This window comes from Mobula birostris, chromosome 2 (genome assembly GCF_030028105.1).
Source record: "Mobula birostris isolate sMobBir1 chromosome 2, sMobBir1.hap1, whole genome shotgun sequence".
Lineage (NCBI taxonomy): Eukaryota > Metazoa > Chordata > Chondrichthyes > Myliobatiformes > Myliobatidae > Mobula > Mobula birostris.
In genome coordinates, this window is record NC_092371.1 from 126,178,508 (window position 1) to 126,190,890 (window position 12,383).

Sequence of the window (12,383 nt, forward strand, 5' to 3'; positions counted from 1 at the left end):
CAACACACATAAAAATTGCTGGTGAACGCAGCAGACCAGGCAGCATCTATAGGAAGAGGTACAGTGGACACTTCAGGCCGAGACACTTTGTCAGGACTAATGAAGGGTCTTGGCCCGAAACATTGACTGTACCTCTTCCTATAGATGCAGCCTGGCCTGTTGCATTCACCAGCAATTTTTATGTGTGTTGCTTGAATCTCCTTAAAATCTTCATTCATGGCCAAGATTTTAGTCAGTTGCCCACATAGAGACCTCCAAACAGTAGTAAGTATGTATAACTTAAGTATAACATATAGTAGTAAGTATAACACAGAGAAGCAGGCTCAATTTTTCTCTTTTCTCTAGGCTTTGGGAACCTCTCTCCCAGCACTGTAGGAGGGCAGGTTTTCTGTGTATTTTATGCATTATTTGGAATCCCTTTGAATCTAACTTTCTTGAACCACCTCGGAAGAAGTATGAATGGATATATGAAGAGGCTGGAGAAAAATGCTCAGAAATCAAGCAACCACAGGGTAAGCATCACATCCAATGGGTGCCCCCCAGGTGGGAGAGGTCTTGCCGAAAATCTAATGTTCTAACAGAACTTGCAGCAGACATTCATATCCCCTCCAGCATAGACAAGCGCACCATCCATTAACATATAGAAGATGCAATCTAGATAATAAGAGAGATCAAAAACAGAGTCATAGAGTTATAGGGAGGAGGCACAGAAACCCAAGGACACACATTCAACATTTTAGGAACAGATTCTTCCCTCTACCATCAGGTTTCTGACGGACCATGAACTCATGAACACTAAACATTGTTTTGCTTTCTTAACGCAATACTTATATTTTTCCTATTTTATGTTGTAATGTATGGTAATATTTCTTATGTATTGCACTGGAGTGCTGCCACAAAAAAATAAATTTCACGACACAGGTCAGTGATGATAAATCCGATTCTGATTCTGATCATATGCAGCACAGGCATAGGACCTTTGGCCACAGGTCTAACCTAGCTAATCCCATTTGCCTGTGTTTTCTCATATTCCTCTAAACCAGTGTTTCCCAACCTTTCTTATGACATGTACGCCTATCATTAACTGAGATGTAAGTAGTTGCCAGGTTGGGAACCCCTGCTCTAAACTTTCTTTATCCATGTACCTGTCCAAATAGGTTTTTTTTTTAACTTTAATTGCAGCCACTTCCTCTGGCAAATTGTTCCATTTCCCCACCACCCTCTGTTTGAAAACCTACCCCTCAGGTCCCCCTTTAATCCTTTCCCTTCTCACTTTAAACATATGCCCTCTAGTTTTAGGCTCTCTTCCCCAGAGGAAATAATTTGTGACCATTCACCTTATCCATGTCTCTCACGATTTTATTTCCTCTATAGTGTCACCCCATACCCTCCTACATTTCAGGGGAAAAGTCCCAGACTATTCAGCCTCTCCTTACAGCTCAAGCCCTTCATTCCTGGCAATATCCTTGGTGAATTTTGTTAATTAAGTGTGTTGTGGGATCTGGAGCAATATGCATAGGCAAATTGAGATCTAACAGATGTGAAAGGTAACAGAAAAAGACCAGTGCTTTCACAGTGGGACAAATATTTTAAGGAGAATGTGTTTTTAATTTAATGTCATTTTCTGTCCCTCTGTAGCAAGCGATGAAGATTTTCACAATAGTGCTCTTCTTCATTACTGGCACAGTTCTCTTCTTGGTGTTTCCACCATTAATCTTCAGTTACGTGGAAGGTTGGACCTATGGCGAGAGCTTTTACTTTGCCTTCATCACTCTCAGCACCATTGGATTTGGAGATTACGTCATAGGTATGACCAGATGCACAATAAACCAGTGGTGCGTGAGGGTTACCAAATGAAACCACCTGCAAAGAATGCCACACATGGTAGCAAGGATATCATTAGAGTGATACAAGAGACTGGAATCTTGAGCAACACACATTCTGCTGGAAGAACTCAGCTGGTTGAGTAAGGAATTGACAATGTATCTGATCAAACCCCTGGATCTGGACACATCAGAACCTGATGCAGAGTTTCCACACAAGGCATCTGCAATTGCTTTCCTTCCATAGATGCTACTTGACCTGCTGAGTTATTCCAGCAGGTTGCGTATTGGTCAATCATTACGTTGGTCTTTGGTAAGGTTATTTTGCAACCTGTGGGGCGTTAGTGCCTAGGAATTTTGTAAACATTTTGGAATAGGTAAAACTCCAATAATCTGCTAACTGACCATTCTAAATCCTCCCAGTTCAGCATCTGGCTCACCAGGTAATGTTTTCTATGCTCCTTTGCATTCACTGGAACCCTTGTTCCTGCAATCTCTTCCAATCACTAGGGTCCCAGTCCCACGCTCCCTTCTATTTCCAATACAACGTATCCCCAGTGCTACCTTAGCCTCACTCCATCAAAGGTATTCCATTTGTCCTATCCATCCCTCTGATATGCTCTCTGCAGCTTAATACAAACTAATTTTCTTTCCTTCCAACTGCTGACAAAGGGTCCTTGATCTGAAAAGTTAACCCTGTTTCTCTCTGTAGATATTGTCTATCTTGCTGAGTATTTCCAGCAGATTTTAACTAAGAAATTGGATGTATTTCCACATATTTTTCATATGGCTTTTCCTGGGATAGATCATCTAAGTGAAAGTGTGAGCCTTGGGAACCTGGTTGTGCATTTCATTAAGGTTGGTACAGCCAATGTTTCTCAAGTATCTGTCATGCACTTAATGATGTTACATGCTGTCCTGTCTATATTCCCTCCACTGTTGGCAGTTGTTGGAAGTGAGTTTGAGGTGACCTACAGCTCTTGCTGGTCACCCAAAGAGCGAACCTGGGGTATATCAAACACCTAGGTTTCGCACACAGTGATCAAGAATACAAGATCTGTCTTAGTAGTGATCTCCTTGCTGTTCTGTACAAATTGGTGCTATGCTCACCAACTTCATGATCAACCCTTGCACATCAGTACCTTAGGACCTCTCATACTGAAGAGATTGTTACAAAGACAAAAGTTCAAATTAATTTTATTATCTAAGTACATATATGTCACCATACACATTCCTGAGATTCATTTTCTTGCGGGCAATCACAGTAAATGCAAGAAACACGATAGATCAATGAAGGACCGTCCCCAACAGGACAGGCAACAACCAATACGTGAATAGGAAAGCAACAAACTGTGCAAATACAGAATAAATAGGAAAAAAAGAAATAATAATAATTAATAAGTAAGAAATAAATATCAAGAACATGAGATGAAAAGTCCTTGAAAGTTCAGTGGGGATGGCCCAGTGATAGACTGGGCTGTATCCACTACTTTTTGTAGGATTTTCCATACAAGGGCTTTAGTGTTCCCATACCAGGCTGTGTTGCAACCAGTCAATAGACTGTCCATCACACATCTATATAAGTTGGTCAAAGTTTTAGATGACATGCCAAATCTTCAAAAACTTTTAGAAAATAAAGGTGCTGTTGTGTTTTCTTCCTAATGGCTCTTATGTGCAGAACAGATCTTCAGTAATGTTGACCCCGAGGAGTTTAAAGTTGCTGACCCTCATCACCTCTGAATCCCTGATATAACCATATAACCATATAACAATTACAGCATGGAAACAGGCCATCTCGGCCCTTCTAGTCTGTGCCGAACTCTTACCCACCGACTTGCACTCAGCCCATAACCCTCCATTCCTTTCCTGTCCGTATATCTATCCAAATTAACTTTAAACGACAACATAGAACCTGCCTCAGCCACTTCTGCTGGAAGCTCATTTCACGCAGCTACCACTCTCTGAGTACAGAAGTTCCCCCTCATGTTACCCCTAAACTTTTGTCCTCTAATTCTCAACTCATGTCCTCTTGTTTGAATCTTCCCCAGTCTCAATGGAAAAAGCCTATCCACGTCAACTCTGTCAATCCTCCTCATAACTTTAAACTCTTCTATCAAGTCCCCCTCAACCTTCTACGCCCCGGAGAATAGAGACCTAACTTGTTCAACCTTTCTCTGTAATTTAGGAGATGAAACCCAGGCAATATTTTAGTAAACCTCCTCTGTACTCTCTCAATTTTATTGACATCCTTCCTATAATTCGGTGACCAGAACTGGACTGGTTTCCTTCTCCTGAGGTCAATAATCATTTCCTTGATCTAGCTGGCATTGAGTGAGAAGTTGTTGTTGTGCCACCACTTAGCCAGATATTTAATCTCCCTCTTGTGCTGATGGAGACTGTGTGGGAGACATTGTTTCCAATCTGAACTGACTGGGGTATTGAGCAGTTAAAGATATCAGTGAAGACTCTACCCAGTTGATCAGTATAGGTCTTTAGTACTCGACCATGTACCCCATCCAGTCTGAATACTTTCCATGGGTTCACCTTCCTGAAGTATACTGTTACATCAGCCTCAGAGACTGAAATCACCTGGTCATTGGGAGCTGTTGAAGTTCATGAAGGTGGCTCCATGATTTGATGGTCAAAGCGAACATAAAAGGTATTGAGCTCGTCTGAGACCTATGTCACTTGATTTCACTTTGTTGCAGGTGATAGCATTCAAGCCCTGCCACCCCTATCAGTGATTCAGATTTGTTCCAGAATTGCGACTTCTCCTGTGATGTGGCTTTCCGAAGATCGTGATTGCACCACTTGCATTTTGTATGGTTGCAGAACTGAATGCCACTTTCCCGGCCCCCAGCAGGTTTCAGATCTCATGGTTTATATTCTGGTTGGGGAAGACTCTAGATGATGTTCATCAGTCACTGAAAGCAAGCATGCAGGTACAGCAGGCTGTGAAGAAAACTAATGGCATGCTGGCCTTCATAACAAGGGGAATTGGGTACAGGAGCAAAAAGGTCCTTCTGCAGCTGTACAGGGCCCTGGTGAGACCACACCTGGACTACTGTGCTGTTGAGGGAGTGCAGCGTAGGTTCAGAAGGTTAATTCCTGGGATGGCGGGACTATCATATGTTGAAAGATTGGAGCGACTGGGCTTGTATATTCTGGAATTTAGAAGGCTGAGAGGGGATCTTATTGAAACATACAAGATTATTAAGGGATTGGACACGCTGGAGGCAGGAAGCATGTTCCCGCTGATGGGTGAGTCCAGAACCAGAGGCCACAGTTTAAGAATAAGGGGTAGGCCATTTAGAATGGAGTTGAGGAAAAACTTTTTCACCCAGAGAGTAGTGGATATATGGAATGCTCTGCCCCAGAAGGCTGTGGAGGCCAAGTCTCTGGATGCTTTCAAGAAAGAGATGGATAGAGCTCTTAAAGATAGCGGAATCAAAGGTTATGGGGATAAGGCAGGAACTGGATACTGATTGTGGATGATCAGCCATGATCACAGTGAATGGTTGTGCTGTCTCGAAGGGCCAAATGGCCTACTCCTGCGCCTATTGTCTATTGTCCATTTTGTGGAGACGCCCTTGTCATGACTCTTTTCATAAAGTCTGTGATAACTGTGGTGTATTCGTTCAGATCCTGTGAGGAGTCCTGGAGCACGGCCCAGTCTACCAACTTGAAGCAATCCCTTAGCAGATCCTCAGCCTTTTGCCACCTTCTCTTTGTTGTCCTTATCTCTGTAGCCTTGCTCTGTAGTCTCTGCCTGAATGCAGGGAGAAGGAGAACAGCACACCATTGTGTGTGGCTAGCGCCCAGTTACACGAAAGGGCACAGTGTTCACCCTCAATTCTACGGTGCCTGTCTCCCATGGCTGCTGTACGGCCATCACGGGGAAAATTCTTTCAGTGCTGATGTATTTCACTGGTCAATGTAATCAACAGTAAGCTCATACGGAGAAATCACACAAGTTCTGTTTTAGCATCCGGCTGTGTGTGCAACACTTCACAGCACTGCTTTTAATCAAGGTTATTTCCTAGGGAACTCACTGCAGAACAGCAACACAGCTTACAGAGACTCTGTTTCACAGGACCAGGGTCCTGGGTTCAATCCTGACCTCAGATCTGTGTCTGTGTGGAGTTTGTATGTTCAAATTCAACATCATAGTTGAGCACAAGTACATGTGTGCAGAGTTGCAATGAAAAGCTTTCTTGCAGTAGCATCACAGGCTCACAAGATCATATAAGCAGCATTCATTAAATGAACATAAAAACTATATTTACAAGAAAGAACTCAATGAAAGCAAAAAATAAGTCAATTTTAGTGCAAAATGATCCAAGTGGTCATGATGTTGCTGAACTGTAGTGGTTATAGGATTTTTCTGGTTGGTTCAAGAATCAAACAGTTGAAGGGAAGTAGCTGTTTTTGAAACCTAATAGAGTGTGACTTCAGGTTTTTGTACCTCCTACTGGTGATAGCTGTGAAAAGATGGCATGGCCCAGATGGTGGGCATCTTTGATGATGTATAATTGCCTTCTTGGGGTCATGTCTCTTGTGGATGGTGGGGAGGGATGTGCCCATAATGTATTGAGCTGAGTTCACTACTCTCTGCAACTTTTCATGTTCCTGCGCCATTCGAATTTCTGCATCAGACCATGATATAACTAGTCAGGGTACTTTCAACAGTATATCTGTACAAGTTTGTCAGAGTGTTCAGTAATAAACTGAACTGCCTTTACCTCCTGAGAAAGTAAAGACCTTGTCACACTTCCCTTATGATTCCACCTAGGTGCTGGGCCCAAGACAGGTCATCTGATAAGTTGATGCCCAGGAATTTCACATCGCTGGCTCTCTCCACCGTTATGTATTCACCTTGTTCCCTGAAGTCAGTGATCAGCTCGTCAGCTTTGCTGATGTTGAATGGGAGGCTGTTGTTGCAGGTTCACTCAGTGCCCTTTCTGTGACCAGACGGGCTTCCTCTGAGAGCTCCCATTTCCTTCCATATCCCGAGGCCACGCAGATTTGTGGGTTAATTGGCTACTGTAAATTGTCCTAGTGTCGTAGAATCTGAGGGAGACAATGAGAATGTGGGAAGAGTAAATAATGGAATTAATATAGATTAGTGCAAATGGGTAGTTCATGGTAGTCAGGAGCTTATTGGGCCCAAGGGCTTGTTTCTCCGTTGTGTCTCTGTATGAGACAGGAAGTAATCAGTAATTGAATTACACTGGACAACAATTTTTTTTCAAAAGTATTGCTTCCTCAGAATTTTTTCTTTGTTTATGATAGATCGCTTGATGCTGACCACAAATATAATTTCAGACTATTTGGATCATGTAGGAATTTGGAGAAACAAGAAATTATCTTTTATTGAATATAATGCATTTAATTACATAATGGTGCTGATGCTTTGCAATAGTTCAACTAAGTTAAAAATGTTTTGTTGATGATTTTCAGTTGTACTCAGTGTCTGAGGCTTCTCGCTCAAGTGTCCAACAATGATCAGCCAGCATGGATAGATTCCAGTTGCCCTGAGACCATTTCTCTATGACCACAATGTCCTGGTGAAACCTTTCACCATGTTTATCACTGCTAGCGCCAAGATTTGCAGGGAAGAAGTCTAAATGTGAGTGTAGACAATGAGTCTTTAGTGACATGTTGCACTTTATGGTTTTGTATGCTTGAAGCATATTGCCAACCAGCTGCACATAGTTTGGTGCTCTGCAGTTGCCAAGAAAATTTTCAACAACATCCTTGAATGCCTTTCAGGTGATTTCTCCAGTCACACTAGAAGTTCTTCAAATTGCCTGCCATTGATGACCTGTTTGTGGACCAACTAAAATGCCTTCCTTAATCTTGGCATCAGTTATTCTCACCTGAATTATGAATTGAAATAACAAATATAGGTGATTTTAAACAAAGGCGGTGATAGAAAAATTTCATGGTGATTTTCATGATCAGCAACCCAAAATCCATAAGGTGCACGCAAAGGTATTCAGGAACCAAAATCTTTCTTGTCCAGTGTTATTATTGTCATGTATACAGAAACACAATGAAAAACTTTTGTTTGTATGTCGCACAAATAGATCATTGTGTAAGTCTAGTTCTGTGCAAAAGTCTTGGGTACAAATGTATATAGATAGAGCATATGTGAGAGATGATAAACCTGATTCTGATAGGGGTTGCTATTGTGAGTTGAGAGTGGGAAGGGGGCAGGGAGAGGGCAATCATGGTTAGGAGAGGAGAGGGAGTGGGGATGCACCAGAGAGACATCCTGTAATAATCAATAAACCAATTGTTTGGAATCAAATGACATTGCCTGGTGTCTCAGAGCTGGGTTTGTCTGTACCTGCACCACATGCGCTCCTTCCCTGCCACCTGTCCAACACCCCTCCCGCGATGCCCTACCCTTGCCATTCTCAACATCCTTTGCTTCCGTCAGGTTTACAAATTTGCTCTTTGCTCCACATTGACAAATACTGTACTATACAGAGATCTGGGCACCCTTACTCTCTCTCTCTCTCTCTCTCTCCCCCCCCCTCTCTCTCTCTCTCTTTCTCTCTCTCTCTCTCTCTCTATATATATATATATATATATATATATATGTGTGTGTGTGTGTGTGTATGTATATACATATCTGGCATCTAACAATTGAGAGCTACAATTGCCCACAGTAATGGGAAGATAGCTGCTTCCTGTGTTGTCCAGTCTTGCACTGTTAGTGGCATACCTATTGCAGTCTCATCTGAAACATTCATTACTTTAAACAACTCTATATTTCATGTACATTTGTCTTCCCCCCACCCCCCACTTCAGTGAGCTTGTGGTGTCACTGGGCATTTCCTGTGGGGATCAAGTGCATTGGAAATACACAGTTGTCAGCTTCTGCAAAGAGAAAGGCCACACTCACGGATCAGGAACTGAATTTCAAGGGGACTGATTAACGAGGTCTTAAATCCCCTTCTGAGAATCTGTCTCTCTTTAGAGTGACTTCCTATACAATGCAGCATGGATTCAGGTCTAGTAACCCAACCAGTCCATGCCAGTCTCGGTGCCAATTTCCTGCATTTTGCCAATGTCCCTCTGACTGAACCCCTCAATGTATCTATCCAAGTGTTTCTTAGATGATACTATTGGTGCCTCAACCACTTCCTCTGCCAGCTCATTCCTTTGCTCACCATCTTCTGCATGAAAACAATGCCACTCAGGTTCTTTTTAAATCCTTCCCATCCCACACTAAAGCTATGCACCTATTCCTACACTCCCCTTATCTGGGGAAAAGACAGTTGTACATTACTTCTCTCCTAATTTGGAACACTTCTGTAAGGTTACTCCTCAAATCCTGATGCTCCAAGGAATGAAGACTTCTCCTTTCTACCTGTTCCAGCACCACTTCCTTTATTTAAGTTTCAGATCTGCACTGTTTAGAGTTGATTTTTAACCCCTCTGCCTCCGCCTCCAGCACCTTTTTCTGATAACTCCAATATTTCCGTTTCAGGCACAGATCCGGAGAAGCACTACATCTCCATCTACAGGAGCCTGGCTGGAGTCTGGATCATCGTGGGATTGGCCTGGCTGGCGTTGCTCTTTAATCTGGGTGGCGGTGTGATGGAGCGGCTGTTCCAGTTGAAGTGGCACAGAGAGAAATCGAAGCAGGAAGATAAGCACAGTCCCAGTCAGGAGGATTGCTATACCTAGTTTCCTTGTGTTTAAACCTCTTAATTGACTACCTCGTTCTCTATTTAGATTCCCCCTTTCATCTCACCCCATAACCTGATTTGGTGCTTGTGCCTATACCTTTCTTCTTTTACTGCCAAAGTGTTTTTGTTGCGAGGGGTATTAGTACAATGAAATGGAAACTTCCCTGCATTTTAAGTGGATGATGCAGTGGCAAAACTGTTAGAACTGCAGCCCTCATGCTGTTGGAAACCTGGGTTTGATCCTGACTTTGGGTGCTGTCTGTATGTTCTCCCTGTGACTCTGCAGGTTTCCTCTGAGCACTTTCGTTTCCTCCAAGAACTCTGGTTTCTGCCCACGACGTGTGGGTCAGTAGGTTAACTGGTAATGAATGGTGAGTAGCAGAATCTGGTGGTGGGAGTGGGATAGACAGGAATGCGAAGAGAATAGGTTAGAGTAGAATCCGTACGAAATGAGTGCCTTATGGTTGGTGTGGACCCCTTGGGCCAAAGTCTCTGTTTCGGTGCCATATTTCTTCATGACTTGACTTTGCATGGTTTCTAATTGGTAAATTGATAAATTTATTTATTACTCTCACATGTACCAAGTTTCAGTATAAAACATTTCTTGTTTACCATTCGTACATCTATGACATTCATTACAACAATGCATTGAGGTAGCACACGGTAGGCAGTGACACGGAGCAGAGTGAAGTATTAGTTACAGACAAAACACAGTGCTGGTAGACAATGAGACGCAAGGTCATAAGGGGATAGACTGAGGTCAAGAGTCCATCCTAACATTTTTAGGGGTCTGTTCAATAGTCTTATAACAGCAGGATAGAAGCTGTCCTTGAGCCTGGTTGTATGTGTTTTCAGGTTTTTGTATCTTTTTCCTAAAGGGAGGGGGAGGTGTCCAGGGTGGGTGGGCTCTTTGATTATGCTGGCTGTTTTACCGAGACAGTGAGAAGTATAGACAGAGTCCACAGAGGGAGGCTGGTGTCTGTGGTGTGCTGAGCTGTGTCCACAATTCTCTGCCACAGAGCAGCTGCCATGCCAAGCTCTGATGCCTCTGGACGGGATGCTCTCTGTGGTACGTCAATAAAAATTGATGAGGATTAAAGCGGTCAAGCCAAATTTCTTCAACTTCCTGAAGAAGCAGAGGTGCTGGTGAGCTCTCTTAACTGTGGCATCAACATACCTTAGCTAGGACAGGCTATTGCTAATGTCCTGATTCTAATTCATTGTAGTTAAGAACCAAGGTGAAGAGGTATCTTTACTCCCTGTGCTAACTATGTAGAGAGTGATTTGTATCCATATTTGCTAATAAACTCCAAATCATATATGGCTGTAGTTAGCACCAATGTCCAATGAAGTTGTCTTTACTGGCCAACGTGTAGTAATGTTAAGATGGTTTACATCCAGAAGCAATAGTGTGGATAAATTAAACAAGGTAGAAAGTCAAAGTCTTTTTCTCCCTAATGAAGGAATGTCCCGTTCTAGATTACATGCATTTAAGGTGAGATGGGGAAAGTTTAAAGGACAAGTGTTAAGCAATTTTTTAATACAGAGTGATAAGTGTCTGGAATGGGCTGTCAGGCGAGTTGGTAGAGGTAGATGTGATACTTGCATTTCAGAGGCTGTTAGATTGATACACAAATGTATGGGGAATGGGGGCATATGGACTACATGCAGGCAGAAGGGATTTATTTTAATTCGCCATCATGTTTGCCACAGACACGGTAGCCTGAAGGGTGGATTCCTGTGCTGTACTTTAAGATGTTAATAAGGCTAATGGAACCTCACTCAATTTCATGCATGTGTTGACATTGTGCTGGACAGCATTCAGAGAAAGGAGTCAGGCCTTAGAGGCTCAAACCCTAGTGAGAAACACAAAGCAACAGAGACTTTTGAGGAAGAGACTGCAGGGCAGAATGAGGTAATTCCTATAATTTCTCAAAGGAGCACCCAAGTTCCTGCTGATGTGGAAGCATTGGAAGGGGTACTGAAGAGGTTGCTGCCCAGATTAGAGGGTATGATTGATAAAGAAAGTTCGGACAAACTTGTACTGATTTTTCTGGAGTGTCAGAGGCTGAGGGGAGATCCAACAGAATTTTATAAAATTATGTAAGGCATAGATAAGGTAGACAGGGAGAATTCTTTTTCTCTCTCAAGGTAGAAATGTTAAGTACCTGAGACATGCATTAAAGGTCAGAGGAGGAAAGTTTAAAGGAGATGTACATGAAAAGCTTTTTATTTTACGCAGAGAGAGGTGGGAGTCTGGATCAGGCTACCAGGAGTAGAAGCACTTACATTGGTGGTGATTTAGAGGATTTTATATGGACACATCAATATTCAGGGAAGGATAGGGACTAAGTGCAGGCAGAAGAGATTCAGTTTAACAAACAATCTGATAGAGGTACTCAGCAGGTTGAGCAGCATCTGCAGGTGAATAGCAACTGTCAATATTTTAGGTCAAAACACTGCATCAGGACTGGATTCTAGCATCTGGCAAGCTCATGTGTCTCCAGATTTAGTTTAATTTGGCCTACTGTTTGGCACAGACGTTGTGGGCTGAAGAGTATTACTTTTCTATGCTCAGAGCGGAGTTCCTCTCCGGAAATGTTCGGCAGAGGCCTGAGTTCCTTAAGCAAGGTTCTCTATTATGAAATACAGAAATGTTACAACACACTATTAAAGTAACCGGAGCAGGACTGCATTCATTCACGTATTCTGCTGAGTGAAAGTCAGTCTGTACAGTTGGATCATTTCTGGGTTCACATCAGCTGATTATTGGTGTGCAACATTGGTGTTAACACCTTGTGATGTAAACGGAGTCATAGGAATGTTGCAGCTTCTCTTGTAATCAGCGAGTCTCACC

The 12,383-nt window shown here is 42.7% G+C and overlaps 1 protein-coding gene across 1 annotated transcript in view; it reads left to right on the forward strand.

The window, feature by feature from the left end:
* The window catches only part of kcnk17 (potassium channel, subfamily K, member 17), a 46,346-nt gene extending 36,822 nt beyond the window's left edge, over positions 1–9,524 (forward strand). Inside the window, exons 3-5 of the mRNA XM_072280130.1 lie at positions 346–512; positions 1,639–1,807; positions 9,325–9,524. Of these exons, the coding sequence (XP_072136231.1) occupies positions 346–512; positions 1,639–1,807; positions 9,325–9,524 (536 nt within the window). The remainder of the gene's footprint in view (positions 1–345; positions 513–1,638; positions 1,808–9,324) is intronic.
* Positions 9,525–12,383: the final 2,859 nt, after the last annotated feature.